Genomic DNA, 16,405 nt, shown 5'->3' with positions numbered 1-16,405 from the left:
AGATCCCACATGTAGGATCCCAAGTGTGGGGACTTTGGTCAGACTCACAGGAGGCCTTAATCCAAGAGGAAGCAAAGACACTGTGGTCTCACAGAGTTTTTGGGACTCGGATAGAAAGTTCACAGACTTTGAATCTTCATATCCAGAAATCTGAAAGGTCAAGTCTGAGTCACAGAACCTCAAGGTTTAGACCCTGACACCTTTGCCTCTTAGCAGTGTGGGCCTGTACAACTATTATCATCGAGCCTTAGGGTGTCCGGAACCGTAGAATCTAGGGATCCCAAACTCCAAGTTCACGGATCACTAAGCTCCCTGCATCTCAGAGTCTTGGATTCAGAATCTGGGATTCTGAAACTCAGAATATCAAGACTGGAAGGGGTAGTTATCGTTCCTTTGTTCATTCAGTGGCCGGTTCCTGGACACAATGCCGGCACCTGGGGCACAGATGGGAGCTCTTGGGGTGCAGTGGGAATCAGACAAGCAAGGACGGTGCCCCACCGTCACCCTGTGTCACCCCTGCCCCACCCGGGGCCCCACCTCGGTAGTAGATGTCCCGGAAAGGCGAGTTGATGAACTCCCGCATGTTGCCTGTCCGCTCGGCGATGTCCAGGAGCACAGGGATGGTGTCATTACGGCCACTGCTCAGATTCAGCAGGGCCTTGGGCAGACAGGTCTTCCCTGTGGACGGCTCTGGGGGGAGAGACATACAGGAGGAAGGGCCATCAGTCTATGGTACGGAGCTCCTGGGCTGCAGGGGACAGGGCACCGGGCAGGGAGCCAGAGGTCCTGGCCCTGCCGCACCTCCCCTCTGAGCCTCTCCCTATCTGTGCCCGTGGTCCCGAGGGGGTCCAGTAAACTCAGAGGGGCAGTTTTTCCAAATGAGGGAAGCTGCAGCCTACAGAGATTGGGATTTTCCAAAGCATAATTGGGAGGGAATTTTAAAAATCAAATAAGTGGTGAGGAAGGCTGGGTTAAACAAAGCCAACCATATTTATTTATTACAGGACTTGTCAGAGCCTTTGATATGCCAATGGGGACTGGGAAGCTCTAAAAGCCAGACGCAACAGGCAACGTTTGCCACCTATTGGAACACAGGATCCTCTTCCCGGGAAGCATTTACACCAGTGTCCCTAGAAGGGAGCAGAAGGGGTGCAGCAGTCCCCGACGTGCAGACTGCCCCCCAGAGTGGATATGAAATTACCCAGGAGGGGCGGGAGAGGGTTTTGACCCAGCACCGGTAACACTGAAGGCCTGCCTGCCTTGAGCAAGGTTTCATCTCGTTGTCAAACCTCTCTCACGAAGCCGGTCTCCATGTGGTCCCCAACGGGTCCCCACACTGCCCACGGACACTCGCTAATGTCCCTTTGCAATTTCCTTTCCCTTGTGTTAACTTCTGTGGTTACACAACTTGACTTACACCTTGAAAGAACGAGTCGATGGAAAGAGAACTCCCCCTGGGAACCCGGCACGGGGCAAAATCGTGCTGGGGACTCAGGAATGGTCGCAGCAGGGACGGGATCAGGAATGGGTGAGCTGAGCTGCCTGCTCTGGAGCCAAGCACCTTGGGGTTCAAATCCCGGCTTCCCTCCCAGTTTCCGCGTGACCTTTCGTCTGCTTCTCTTCCCTTTCCAGCTAAACTGAGGCCACGGAGGAAATCGAAGAGCTAATACACGTTTGCTGATGAGCCCGGCACCAGGCAGATCAAAGTCCTCAAGACATGGTGCTGTTGTACCTGTTACTCCAACTCCGAGGGAGGTGCTTTGGGAATTTCTCTCTAGATGTCAGGAGTCAGTGGGGAGAACGTGCAGGACTCAGAGACCTGAATTCGGTCCCAGTGCCCTCAGGACTGAGGTCTCCTGGACAAGCCTCGTCCCCAGCTGCTTCCTGCTGAACCCCTGGTGCCCAGAGTCAACAGGGAGCTGTTTTCATGAATGAAAAGCAGACTCCAGTTCTCCATCTGTGTAAGTGCGGGGGAGGGGGGGCCTGAATGCTGACCTCAGCATCTTTCCCTCCCCAAACCCACCCCCCAGCCTGCATGTGTCCCCTCTGCAGAGGATGGTGTCCCCATCCAGCCAAAAACCTTTGTGTCACCCTTGTCCTTGCCCTCTACAGCCACCGCCAGCATTTCCTATTCAATCCCTCTCCCACTCCCTGTGTCCACTGCCACCCCCCTGGCCCAAGACCCCTGCCTGGCTTCCACCAGGCTCTCAAGCTTTCCTTCAATCCACACAGCAGCTGGAGTGGTCACCTCAGAGTACAGCGTTGACCACAGTGAGCCACAGGGCCTTTGCACAGGCTGTCCCTTCATCCCCTCCATGGTCTTTCTTTCTCTTTTTATCTGGTTAACTGCAACTCATTCAGATTCAGCCTATCACCTCTTCCGGGAAGCTCTCCCAGATTTTCCTGACTAGGTCAGATCCTCCAACATAGCCGCTCGTTGGCACACGTTACAGACTACAACTGTTTTTATTCCTGTGATTGCTTGATCAATGTTGATCTCACCCAGGAAACTGTGAGCAACCTGGACAGTGTTGTGTCCGCTTCATTCACCACTGTTCACCCCGTGCCCAGCACAGCATCGGATGAGCTGATCACCGCATGTAATTCCAAACCACAGATCACCGAAAGGGGCTTGTGCAGAGCATGGAATCATACCTTGGATTTGGGTTTCTGCACCCCCAGACCCAGGCTATAGCGGGGTTGGGGGGCTGCCAGCCTGGGTCCTGGGATGAGATGCCCACAGCAAGAGCTTCCCAGAAACGCCAAGGGACACGCAGTTCCAGGACTCCACCACCAGGTGGCGAAGTGGCTCTGCCCTGGGAGCCACCAGGGGAAGGGGGACTTAGTAAATATGTCACATTGGAGGGTTGTCAAACTTTGAGGGGTGGTGGCCACAGACTCCCCTGAGAATCAGATCAGCTCATGAGCCTCTGACTAGAAAATCATGCGGCGGCGGATCCAGGCTTTGCGGGGCTCAGACTTACAGAATTTGGGGGTACTGTTTATGAAAAGAAACATGCAATTATGAAATCAGAATTAGCTCCAGGGCCTTAGAAGGGGCCAGAGCAAGCGAGCAGCCCTACAGATGGCTTAATCTGCGTCAAGGACCTCCTGATTAATGCCCCTCTACACATGCACTATTCTCTGCAGATTCAGGGGACCCCCCCCACACCCCTGCTTATGCACACAGATACGCTTTCCTGGGGGTCCCTCGCCCGGGCGAAAAGCCCCTGACTCGGTCCTGAACTCAGGAGAAGCTGGAGCCTTGCTAGCCCAGCCTGGAGCTGCACTGTCTCGCTGATGACTCGGGTTTGCTCTACCCCGAGGTTTCCCTCTTGTGCCTAATGAACTTGGGGAGGGGCTTGGAGGGGCCGTTTGGTCGGGGCTTAAATGTGGGGTTACCTCCAAATGAGATTATTCACGTAGTCACTGACACCCTCCGGGGGCAGGTCGGACCTGCCGCCCCAAGCTGCGGCAACCCTAAGCTCGTGCCACAAACAAGCCACATGGTCTGGCTGGGCACCACGAAGGAATATTTTTTATAAATCCAGTCATTCTCTTCTGACCGCCATGACGATACTGCACAGTATCATTCTGGTGTTCAAAGAATCTGGCCGATAAAGGCATACGTGAAAAATGTACCGCTGCCCAGGTCACCCCGTTTGGGCACTTCATTTACCTGAAGTACTCGAAGCCTCAAAAACTGGGGCCCTTCACCTCCCCGAAGCTTCGTCAGCCCCGAGCCGCAGACTGCCGCCGGCCTTCTCGAGACTGGACCTCCCTTGTGGCAGGTGCCACCGTTCTTAACATTTTACGCTGATTTGTGGGGTCGCTTGGCCAGTGAATTACGGCTCCTCAACCTGGTACCTGGCACGTAGCAGGTGGCTGACGCGGGCCCAGGGGCTCACAGGCAAACTTTGCCAATTTGCAGGGGAGGCCTGGGGTGGCAGAGGGAGCTGAGGCCCCGAGGTGACGAGGCTGAAGGGTGAGCCCTCTGGGCTGGGAGAAGTCCAGGGCAGTGGTGACTGTGGCCTCAGCCTAGGGAGGGGAGTCCGAAAGCTGGGTGGGGGTAGGGCAGAGCCCAGGAGCAGAAGCAGGAATATTCGCTCTGCCAGGACTATGCTAGTATTCCCTAGTTTACGGACGAGGACATGGCGGCTCAGAGAAGCCATATATCTGTAAGCGGTGGAGGTGGGATTCGAACCCAGGTGAGTGGACTCTGCTTACCTCCGACACTGACCTTTCCATAATTGAAGGCTGAAAGAATGAACGAGGGTAGCCAAAGCTACCTTACGAGAGGTAGGAATATGTGAGTAATACGGCGAAGGACACAAGGGTCAGACTCCCTATCCAGTGCTCTTCCTGGCCAGTGCAGCCCATTGACCCAGGGGGAGACGCTAAGAGGAAAGGTGGCCCCCAATGCCAGGCCTCCCCAACCCCCGGTGGCCCGCCCATTACCCCCACCCGGGTGGCTCACCCCGGAACTCCTCGTCAGTCAGGCGCTTCTTGTGGGTCAGCAAGAAGGGAAGCAGCCCATCCAGGTCAGTAGTAGAGCCCCGGGACACGATGTCAAAGAGGATAGGCCGGTTGAAGACTTTAAGGATGGGGGGCGGCTGGGGTGCAGGAGCTTTGGGGCTCTGCGGCTGCTTCCTGGAGGTGGGGGAAGGCAGGATGATGGGAGGGCTCATCCCCCGCCCACCCCGCTGTCTCTGGCCTGAGGGGCCCAGCGGTGGTGGGGGGTGGAAGGGGGCAGCTAGAGCCCTAGGGTGGAACCAGACCGAGGGGAGGGATGGCTGGAGAAACAAAAGAATGTTTTATCCCAACAAAGTCTGGTGCCTACCGTGCCTAGTAGGCACTGGTGCCTAGTGCCTACCGTGTGTTAGGTGGAAACAGACAAAAGAAACAAGCCTACCCATCCATCCACCCACCCACCCATCCATTCATCCACTCTTCCATTCGTCAGTTAGTGAGTACGTACTAAGCCAGAGACCGAAAGAGACACAGATAGTGAGAAAATAAAGGAGGAACACCAGACTAAAAGATAAAGCAACTCATTCATTTATTCAACCACTCGCTCATTAATTTATTCATTCAACAGACTTTTGAGAAAAATGAGCACACAGGTGCCTGGTTCACGGCCCACCACACAGTGAACACTCAATACACGTTAGCGGACATTGCTTTGTTATTTAGCGCCCACTGTGTGTCCGCAGCCTGCATGTGTGTTTGAAACACTGAGCTGCAGGGGCAGGCAGAGACAGGACGCGACCCACAGGGGGCTGAGAGTGGGGAAGCAGAGAGACAGAGTAAGGGAAAAAATGGATAGTCCTTTGGTCATTCGACAAACACTAACTGGGCACCTACTGTGTGCTAGGTTTTAACAGACAAAGAACTGGGAGCAGCGTGAGCCCAGGGGGCTCCACGAAGGGCAAGAATGCTCTCAGCCACGTCTCCACCCACCCAGTGCCTGGTGCATACGGGGCACACTAAGAATCTGTTAAATGAACGGAGGAAGACAGAAACGGAGACAGTGTAGGGAGCCGAGGAGAGAGGAGGGGAGCCGAGGGGGAGCAGTGACAGAGGCGGGCGGGCAGGAGGGGAGACTGAGGTCAGGCTGTGGGGCAGCAAGAGGGGCTGAGGGGCAGGGAGAGCCGCTGGCAGGCCAGGCGACGGGGACAGCTGCTCTCCTTCCTTCCTCTGCCTGGGCCCCAGACCACCCCCCACCTTGAGGCAGGGCTCCAGCGGCAGGGTGCCAGGGCAGGGCTGCCCCCCCCCCCCGAGGATGAGGGCACAGACCGCTATAATCCTGAGAGCACCTGGGAAGCCCCCGTTTCATCCGCTCCTGACCTGTGAACTTGGAACCAAAAAACGAAACGGGAAGGACACCCTCACACCCACACCGCACTAGGTGGTGCTTGGGTCTCCGGAGACTTCAGCCACACCCCCAGTTCCTGCAAGGCCCCTCCAAAGCCACTAGCCCTGACTGTCTGGGGTAGGGGCGGGGTGAGGCCCGGAGGAGGGGGTTGGGAAGGGAAAGGGAGGCACGGGGCCCACCAAGCTTCCAGCCGGACCTGGAAGAGATGGGGACACCGGGGCGCTTTGCTGTCCTCTGAGCACAGGTGGAACCGATTGTCCAGCAGCGTGCGGACGGCCGTGAGATCTCGGTCTTTGGGCACACCCAGCCTCTTCAGCCTCGGGCCCTGGTACATGCACTTCCGTCCACTGGAACACCACCCTCACCCCGTGTGGCTGCCCCTTCTCATCCCTTAGCTTTGAGCTTAAACGTTGCCTCCTCCAAGAAGCCCTCCTGGAATACCTTGCCCGTATCAGCTCCCCTCTCTGCCTCAGCACCTCCCCCAGCTCGAACTGTGTGTTCACGTGCCCATTTGCTTGCTTATCGCCTGCCTCACCTTCCACAATGAAGGTAGCAGTGGAGGCTACTGAGCGTCTGAACTCTGTAGGAGCGGTACCTGGTCTGGCTCACCCCTGGAGCCACGGGGCCGACCCCCCTGCCAGGCACGTGGTGGGTGCTTGAGAAACATCCACTAAACGAATCGGTGACTCAGTGAACAAAGAAAGGAGACAGCTCCTGACCGAGCAAGGGCTTCATCCAAGGGCATAAATGAGTCTGTGATCAGCAAGGAGGACAGACAAGGACCAGGCAACAGGCCATCTCCAGACTTCAAGACTGTCCTCCAGACACACACAGAAGCCTGAGAGGGGTTCTTAGGGGTTTTCACGGGGGGACAGCCGGATAGATAGATGACAGATGGGGAGGGAGATATCTGATGAGTGGATGATGGACGGGTGGACAAGTGGACGAGCAGGTGGACAGACAGGTAGCTGGATGAATGACCGAGGAGATGACGGATGGATGGACAGACGGGTGAACAGACAAGTGTATGGAAAAGTGGACAGGTGGGCGAACAGGTAGGTGGATGGATGGACGGGCGGACGGATTCAACACAGAGGAGACCATTGGCCAGGCAGCCAGCAATACTCACTCGATGACCTTCTTCCTCCACCGCCTGTTGTCGCTGGGGTGATGACGATAGGTGCCATAGTCAAAGAGCGAGTCCATGGGTGCCTTCTTGGGTCCAGGCACCACCGAGGACTCATACAGGGTGGACTCCAGCAGGTCAATGGGGTTGGGCACCCCCTTGCGGAAGGCACCCTGGAACTTCATGCGCAGATTTGGTCGCCCATCACCTGGCCCAGCGGGGCGGCTGGCGTCAGCCGGGGAGGGGGAGGGGGAGCCATCCTCCCCTTCAAACAGGTTGGCCAGAGAAGAGAGGGGGAAGGCCTCAGCCCCGGGGGTCCCGCTCTCGTCCCCGGGGGTCTCAGCCACCTCCCCGGGCCCTGCGTGGGGGCCTCCGCTGGGATCCGCCATGCTGACCGGGGACCCGTCTGCGCTGCTCGGCCTGTAAGGGAACGGGAGGGGAGTCAGGCGGAGCCTGGCCAGGGGTGGGGGCTCCAGGAAGCCCCCTCCCACGTGGGCAAACAGCTCGGCTGCCAGCTGCTTCAAAGCCACCGTTGTAATGACAGGGGTGCGGGGTGACCACTCCCAGATGTGGTTGGCTGGCAGCCCCAGGCAAGAGCTACAACAGGAGCCTCTTTTAGGGACCTGGAAACGTAAACGGGCCTCAGGTCCAGCTACCCCGGGCATTAGGTGGAGAGAGGAGGAAGGGCCTCAGAGTCATCCCGGGACCCCAGACCCGGAGCCTGGGGCTTACTCCCAACCAACCCCACCAGCTTCAGAGCCCCGCAGAGCAGGGTTCAAATCCAGGCTCCACACTCCGCAACTGTGTGGCACTGGGCAAGCTGACATTTCATGGCCTCGGTTTTCTCATCTGTAAAATGGGGACGTCCAGGCAGAGAGCATGCATTCCCGTGGTCAGTGCCTGGCACACAGTAAGCACTAAAACGTAACCATTAAATGCATGCTTCGGGCCCTGCAGGTGCTCAGCAAACAGGTGCAAACCCAGTGTGAGCCAGCATTACTCCGTCTCTCCTAGGGCCATCCTTATGACTCCCATTTTGAAGAACAGCAAACTGAGTTTCCAAGACTACAGCTAACTTCCCACGGTGCAAAAACTCTGCTTCCCAGGGCCGAGTGCCGGTCTCTCCCCTCCCCTGTTGGCCTGCCTATCCCCTACCCATCTGTGTTCCCGGCCTAACTGTCCCTTCCTCTGGGAAGCCCTCCCTGACCATCTGTTCGTGGGATTAGTTCATTCCTGGGCCGTGAGCACCAGGAGGCAGGGAACACATCTGTCCTTGTTCACTCCTGCATCCCCAACACCTAGAAAGGTACCACGCGGATGAAGGTATAATTCGTTCCCCCCGTTTCTCAGATGGAGAGACTGGAGGTTTTTGTTTTTGCTTTTAATTTTTTTTTTTTAATGTTTATTTTGTGAGAGAGACAGAGACAGAGTGTGAGTGGGGGAGGGGCAGAGAGAAACAGAGACACAGAATCCGAAGCAGGCTCCAGGCTCTGAGCTGTCAGCACGGAGCCCAATGAGGGGCTTGAACTCACAAACCGCGAGATCATGACCTGAGCCGAAGTCGGACGCTCAACCGACTGAGCCACTCAGGCGCCCCAAGAGACTGGAGCTTTAAGAGGGGCAGTCATGCAGCTTGTAGGGAGAAGAGCTGGACTTGAACCCAGGTCTCTCCAGCTCTGGGCCCGACCGCTAACCAGGAGCAAGGACAGGGAGGCGCAAAGCCCTGGCAGGCCCCTGCCCTCTGCGGCACACTGCTCGGTGGGCGGGGCTGGGCACTGAGGGCGAGTTTCCTGGAACTTTCACCATCCCACCCGGGCTGCAGGGAGATGTCTGAAAAGCTCTCTTTTCCGTGTCTTCCTCTGCCTGCCCAACACATTAGCAGAGGACCAAATAAACACTGGTTCCCACCTTGTTTGTTTTCTGGCTGCCAGGAGGGAAGCCTGGGCCAGAGAGGTGAGGGCAAGAGGCCCCTGTGGGTGGGTACAGCGGAGCATCCCGAGGGTCGGAGCTCCTGCCGGGGATGGGCCCTTTTCTGGGCACCAGTGGGGAGGGAGAGCATGGGCTTTAGGGTTATTCAGGACTGGGTTCTAAGCTCACTTGCTATGGACATGCAGCGTGACCTTGGGAAAGTTACGTTAGCTCCCGGAGCCTCAGTTTCCTCCCCTTTAAAATGGGTGCAAAGGCAGCAGCGTTTCATAGTTTTGCAGGAAGAAGTAAATGAGGTCAGGCATTCCCAGTGCCAACTCTGGGAATAAGTTGGGGGCTATCGATGATTCTAACCAAAGGAGGAAGGAAAGGTTAGGAGCACAGGTTCTGAAATCAGATACACCTGGTTCCTGTCCTGGCCCTGGTAACTAGCAGCTGTGTGATCTTGGACAAGTCACTTCCTCTCCCTGGGCCTCGGTTTCTCCACCTGTAAAACTGGGGTGACCACACCTCCTATAGATCTTGGGAGATGTCAGATGGTTTTGTTCTGCAGGAGTGGGGGGCATGATGAGGCAGGGACAGGTATCCATTGGGGTGCAGGCATCTGAGGGGGAAGATTACATTTCCCAGGGCCCAGCCCGATCCACCTCATGGGGGACCCAGGGGCCAGGGGAGAGGAGGCATTGGGGCACATGCCTCCGCGGTCACCCTTTCCCCCACTGGAGCAGAGCCAGACGGACACCCCACCTCAGGGAGCTCCCAACCCCCCACCATGCCTGCGCCCCCTCTCCTAAGGAACCCCAACCCAGACGGCATCCAAGGTTACTGAGGCCTCCATGACAAGGAATCCAAAGTCAGCCGGCCCCAGATTCAAATCTCCTCTCAGCCGCTCACGCCTCACTGGTAGCCTCAGGCAAGGCACATGTGACCATTATTAGCGTTGAGTTACAACGAATAATCATCACGACAATGCACAGGAGAGTCCCCACCACAAGGAGGGATCCAGGCCCAGAAATATCAATAGTGCTGAGACTGAGAAACCCTGCCCTGGAGGGAGGTACGGCTCTCATTCCCACTTTACAGATGAGGAAACGGAGGATCAGAGAGGTTAAGTGGCTTGCCTGCGGCCACACAGCAGGTTAGTGACAGAGCCAGGATTCAAATCAGCACACTTGGCTACAAAGCTTGGGCTACCCTAACCCCTCAGTTGACTGGGCAGGGGCCGGCGGCCAGGCACAGCGCCGGGCACCTGCAGTATCATGTGCGAGCTGTACAACCTGAGAGTCTGGGAGCTAAGGATTATTACTACCAGCCTGGGCTAATTTCTCTGAGCCTCCGTTTCCCCACCTGTAAAATGAGGGTCGTAATGACAGCATCTGTCCCATAGGACTGCTGTGACATAAGGCAGGTCACCTGTCTCTCGGGCACCTAATAAGCACTTGATGAGCACTTTAATCGTCATCGTCACCGACATGGTGCAGCGTGTTCATCTGTCCTCCTCACCCCCCTCCACGCACACACAGACACACACACGACAGCAAAGCACCCAGCCTGGCATTCATGGCCCGCCAGAGCCCACAAAGCTGGACTACTGCTCCCATTTTATAGTTGAGGAAACTGAGGCCCTGAGGGACCCCGCCCAGGGAGCAAATGGCCATGAAGATGGCCTCTGAATCCTAACTCTGCTACTCCTTCCTCATCAAGCAATGTACACACCAATGAGCACATATGCACACACATGCACACGTGTGCACACGCACACACACACACAGCCTGCTCTGCTGCTTGCTCTGTGGCAATTCTTTCCGCAAACGCTACCCTGTTCTCTGTGGTCAGGGAGAGTTCACTCCCTGTTCTAATTTGCCCTGTAGACTATTATTACACGTTCCAAACCAATGCCAGACTTGGGAGGGAAGGGGGGTGCGGGCAGGGAGAGAGGCTGCGAGTCCTCGTGGGTCTCCTCAGCGCGTGAATGTCGCGCATGCTTATTCGCGTCTTTCCCCGTGTGGTGTGCGCATGCGCATGCCCGCGGTGAGCCCACCGGGGCCCACCCCTACCGGGACTCACCCCTACCCAGGACCCACCCCTACCCGGGGCCCACCCCTACCGGGGATCTTTGCAGCAGGCGGCACCCAGCTGGCAGCAGGGCGCTGGCGGCTCAACCAAGGACGTTTATGCCTCAGTGGGAACCTCCCCACACACTGCGCATCACCACTGCGTTCACTTCAAGCGGTGGAATCACACATCTTAAGCACAGAGCACGTCTTCTGAATATAAAAACCAGACTGCAGTCCACGCAGAGGGTGGTAGGACAGGATGAATGGGGGGGGGGGGAATCTGAATCTCAGGGCCCAAGGAGCAGGATTAGAAACCACTCATCTATTCGTTTATTGACCAAATATTTAGTGAGCATCTACAGGGTGCCAGGTGCAGGGGACATAGATGGGAACAGACCTGAGAAAAACCCCCGCCCTCCCGGGGCTGGCCTTCCGGTGGGGAACAGAGTAAACAGCCAGACAAACCAAGAAGCAGAGTCATGTCCAGTGGTGTTCAGAGCTGTGTAGACCAGAGGGGCTCAGGAGTGCTGAGTTAAGGGGTGCAGAGGTACTGAGCAGGGTGAGGAGATACAGTGATGAGCCAAGGTCCCCAAGCCTCCCTCTCTGCCCTGACAGAGGTCCCAGGCTCTAAAGGACCTGGGGACTCAGTGAGGATGGCCAAACCCACTCCCTCTCCCCCGAGGAGGAGCCCCTGGAGGGAGCTAGTGGGGCATGGAAAAAGTGTGCATTTTCATCAGACAGATCAGGGGGTCGGCTCCCATACCCACTGCTCATCAGCTGCGTGAGCTTGAGTTAAGTGACTTAACCTCCCTGGGCCTTGCTCTCCTCACCCCCCTTGTCCATGGGGATCTTAACTGGGTCGTTGTGCGAATTATACAAGTTGAGTCAAGCACCTGGCACAGAGTAAGCCCTCAATAAATAGCGAACTACACGCTCCATGAACGGCAGGCACCTTCTCTCTGAGAATCTCAGACCCAGTGGGGGCGGGGGGGCCTCCTGCACCATCTGCCTGCCCCCTCCCCGCGTGGAAGGTGGAAGGGGCCCATCCTCACCATTACCCGTGGCTTTGCCTGATCTCATGGAAACCCTGGCACATATTTGTCAAATCCCATCCTCCTGATTCCATGACCCAGGAAAGCTGCTTAAATCTGGTGGCAAGTTTGGGCGTGCAGGGCCACTCCACCCCAGGGAGAAGAATTCCAGGGAGCTAGTTCCTCTCCGTTCCCTCCCTCCTGGGATCGATCCACTCCAACGGGCATCTGTTGAGTGCCACCTGTTTGCAGGGCGCCCAGGGAAACATAAAAGAATGGAGCTTCGTAAGAGTCTGGGAGAGGGGGAGGCAGAGGGATTTTTCCTTCTCCAGACCTTAGCCAGGGCTGTCCCCTCTTTCCCCCCTGGCTGGGTCCCCTTGCTCAGGTCCCCCTCTTCACAGGCACTTCCTGTGAAAAGCCTCCTTGACCTCCAGTCTAAACCAGCTTCCTTGTTCCTCTTTCTGAGAGCAAACTACGCCTCCCTTTATAGCTCTTCCCAGGATTAAACTTGTGCATTTACTTGTATTATTCCTTTATTCATCTTTGCTCTTCTCTGGAGTTTTAGTTCCACGAGGGAGGGACTACTTTGTATCTGTTGTTTCCCCAGCATCCAGCACCAGGCTGAGGCAGAATGGGACATCGATAAATACTTGCTTTCGTAAACTGTAAGGCAGGGTCTTTCTGAAGCCCCCGGAGGGTGCTTGCAGATCCTTTGACAGAGATGGGGACAGGCTGCAAGGAGGAGGGGGTCTGGCCTGGGCCCGACAGCTGGGACAGAGACAGCAAGGTCCAAAGTGTGGGGACAAGAGAGCGTAGAAGGCACGGGGGACTGATGTGGCCTGAAGCAGGGGAGGAAGAAGGTGGAGGAAGAAAAGATGGGTAGGTGGGTGGGAAGAAGGCAGAGCAAGGGGGGGGGGGTAGTATGGGGCTCCCAGACAGACCCAGGGCACTTCCTCCCCCCTCCAACCTGGGGCTCCATGCCGCATCTTTGGGGCCCCCATTTCCTGCAATCCCCTTGGAATAAACACGTCTGTGAGCACCAGTCATTCCAGGTCAGTCTTGGAGGGGCGGTGTGGGTGGGGAAAGGGTTAAGAAAACAGGGATCCCGGAGAGAAAACACCAGCTCTGTCCAACCCCCACCCCCACCTTCCAGGTGAGGAAACTGAGGCTCAGAGAGGTAGAGTCACTCCGACAGTGTTGCCCAGCTCCTGAGAGGGGGAAGCAGGATTCAAACGCATGTGGTCCCAGAACCTGTGCCTTCAGTGGATACTTTACACAGACTGGGGACTCCCGAAGGGAAGGGTGGAAGGAGGGGGTGGGGAAAGCGGCGCTGGGTGGGTAGTAGGGACCACGGGCCCCGAGGCAGATGGCCAGCTCGCCAGCGGTGCGCCCCTGAGCAAGTCACCTGGCCTTCCTGTGCCTCGATTTCCTCACCTGTACCTGGTGATGGTGACAGCACCCACCCCAGGGGACTATTGCGAGGCTGAAATAGGATAGTGCGCGAAATACCGAGCCCGGCACCTGGAGAAGGCACACTCCATAAAGAATGCTGTTGTTAGCGTCCTCGACATCGCTGTATTATTATTATTATCATTGTCATCATCAAAGGGTGGATGAACAGATGTAGGACCAAGGGAGGTGTGTATGCCTGCCGGGGAGGGCGGAGTGGCTGGGCCCAGAGCCTGGGACTCTGGCAGCCACCTTGGAGCAGCCGGCTGCGAGCTCGGCCCCTTGGCCAGGCGAAGCCTGCTGCCTGCCAGGCTGTTCGAGGCTCCCTGGCCCCTGGCGGGCGGTGGCCGCAGGGGGCATCACGCCATGCCAGGCACCTTCCCCAGCCAGCCCATATTTACCTAGCAGGTCTCGGCCCAGCCCGCTTCCTGTCTGCTGCACAGCGGCCGCCTGTCCGGCGCAGACAGAGCCCCAGTGTCCTGTAGCCGCCCCCCCCCCACCCAGGAGGGCGCCCCTCTGAAGCTCACACCACCCAGGCGGGGCAAGGCTGGGGTGACTCATCAGGCCCCACAGAGGGCAAGGCCGTGGGGCCACCGCAGTCACTCGGTCATGCTGCGGGTCCTTGGCTGGAGGGGTCCTGACCGTGCACAAACATCTCCCTGAGCTTTCGCGGGCAGCCATTCACGTCCAAGGGGCCCGAGCCCTGGGGTAGGGGCCACCAGGAGGTAGTATGGCTCGGTGGTTTTAAGAGCGCGTGCCGTGGATCGCAGAAGGCCACACGCTGTCCGATTCCATTTACATGACATGTCCGGAAGAGGCGAATGCATAGAGACACAGAGCTAGCGGCTGCAGGGGGCGGGAGAGAGTGCGGGGATGGGGACTGCCGAGGGGGAGGGGGTGCTTTTTGGGGTGATGAAAACACACTGGAGCTAGGTGGTGGGAATGTACGTACAACTCCAAATACACTAAAAAACCACTGAATTGCACACTCTGAAAGGGTGAATTGTGTGGTACGTGCACCACATCTCAACTCCCCTTCCTGGCTTGGTGACCTTGGGCAAGTGGCTTCCTTCCCCAAGCCTCAGTTTCCTTGGTGTAACACGGGGATATCGTGGGGCGCCTGGGTGGCTCAGTCGGCGAAGCGTCCAACTTCGGCTCAGGTCATGATCTTGTGGTTTGTGGGTTCAAGCCCCGCATTGGGCTCTGTGCTCACAGTTCAGAGCCTGCTTGGGATTCCCTCTCTCTCTCTCTCTCTCTCTCAGTCACTCTCACTCTCTCTCTCTGCCTCTCCCCTCTGTTTCTCAAAAAAATAAACATTAAAAGAAAAAACCACATGGGATGGTCATGAGGATTAAAAAGGTGTAAAGGGTCCAGCAGAGGGTCTGGCCCAGAGCAGAGGCTCAAGAACATGGTGGCCCTGTCGCAGAGGGCAGGGCAGAGCGGGTGCTGGGACCCAGACTTATTGGCTCCAAGGCCAGGGCTCAGGACCGTGCTTGGAGACCTCGCCTTCCAAAAAGGTCTTCTGGCCCCTCATGTCCTTCTCTCACCACCTCCGGGAGGCCACACAGCCCCATTTCCCAGCTGGGAGGCTGAGGCCCAGAGGGGACAAGACCCCCACCCGCCCATGCAGGCATCCCTCCTCCTCATTCTCCTGCGCAAAAGGCCTGAGGCTGCCAAGTCAGAGGAGGGAGCAGATACCCAGGGAATGAATGGGTTCACCGGGCCTGGGAAGGGAGCCTGACGCAGAGCAGAAAACCAGTCTGAGACCCTCTCTCCGCCCCAGCCCGCCTCACCAGCAGCCTGTGCCAACAGCAGGCTTCTCTGGTTAACTGCTTAAAGTCATGGCCGAGGCTGGTGCCTGAGATCCCACCGTTAGCAGGGCCTGCCCTCACTGGCACCTTCCACACAGCACCGTTCTGTCTTAATCTAAGTCATGACTCCAGAAGTTAGATACTAGATATTATTGTCTCCATTCCCACGCGAGTGAACCACGTCCCGGCAGAGTGGAGGCGGGGCGGGGGAGGAGGGCTATTTACCCAACACCCACCAGGCACCGAGCGCCTTTACATCTGCCTCTCCCGTGAGGGAGGCATTATCGTTATCCCCGTTTTACACAGCAGCCAAGCGAGGCGCAGAGAGACAAGGGACCCAGCCGAGGTAGCAACTCAACAAGAAGGGACTGTGGCTAGGATTCCAACCGTTTGCTTTTAACCCCATGTGAGTTCATCGCTTTAGGCTCTACGAAGCCCTCTCTCTGGGGTCACCCTACGAAGCCCTCTCTCTGGGGTCACCCTACGAAGCCCTCTCTCTGGGGTCACCCTTCTACAGCCGCACCCCGTGGAGTTCATCAGGCAGGTGGTGCAGTAGTGAGGCGCTGGGATTTGGAGTCTGAACCTTGGCTCTGCTGCTGAGTAGCTGTGTGACCCCCCCAACCCATGGGTCACTTCACCTCTCCGAGCCTCCGTTTTCTCCTTTCTAGAAGGAAGCTAATCACAGCACCCACTGCTGGGTTGCTTGTTCATCGTGGGTGTCAGAGCCTCATCGAGGGCAGCCCTGGGGTGGCCCAGTCGGTTGAGCGTTCGACTTTGGCTCGGGTCACGATCTCACGGTTCGTGGGATGGAGGCCCGCGTCGGGCTCTGTGCTGTCAGCACGGAGTCTGCTTCAGATCTTCTGTCTCCCTCCTTCTCTGCTCCTCCCCTACTTGTGCTCTCTCTCCCTCAAGAAGAAATGAAACATCAAAACAAACTAAAAAAAAATAAAGTGCAGCCCCAAAGGCTGTGGGGGAATAAAAGGAACTTTTCTGTCCGGTCACCACTGAGTCCCCAGGGCCCAGAACAGGGCCTGGCACTTAGTCGCTGCTCAAGATATACTTGCTGAATGAACGAATGAAGGAATGAACGAATGAAAGAACGAATGAAGGAATGGCAGAGGGACCTCTGC

The 16,405-nt window shown here is 57.1% G+C and overlaps 1 protein-coding gene across 1 annotated transcript in view; it reads right to left on the bottom strand.

Annotated features, from left to right (window-relative positions):
• Positions 1-16,405, bottom strand: part of TRPV4 (transient receptor potential cation channel subfamily V member 4) — a 35,142-nt gene that overhangs the window by 13,641 nt on the left and 5,096 nt on the right. The window contains exons 2-4 of the mRNA XM_030292243.1: positions 7,005-7,421; positions 4,478-4,650; positions 538-690 (exon numbers count right to left, since the gene is read on the bottom strand). Coding sequence (XP_030148103.1) covers positions 538-690; positions 4,478-4,650; positions 7,005-7,390 — 712 coding nt within the window. The 5' untranslated portion in view covers positions 7,391-7,421. The remainder of the gene's footprint in view (positions 1-537; positions 691-4,477; positions 4,651-7,004; positions 7,422-16,405) is intronic.

The sequence above is a fragment of the Lynx canadensis genome, chromosome D3 (genome assembly GCF_007474595.2).
Source record: "Lynx canadensis isolate LIC74 chromosome D3, mLynCan4.pri.v2, whole genome shotgun sequence".
In the NCBI taxonomy this organism is placed as follows: Eukaryota; Metazoa; Chordata; class Mammalia; order Carnivora; family Felidae; genus Lynx; species Lynx canadensis.
Note: the sequence above shows the minus strand (reverse complement) of the source record. Positions and strands in the feature narration are given on the sequence as shown.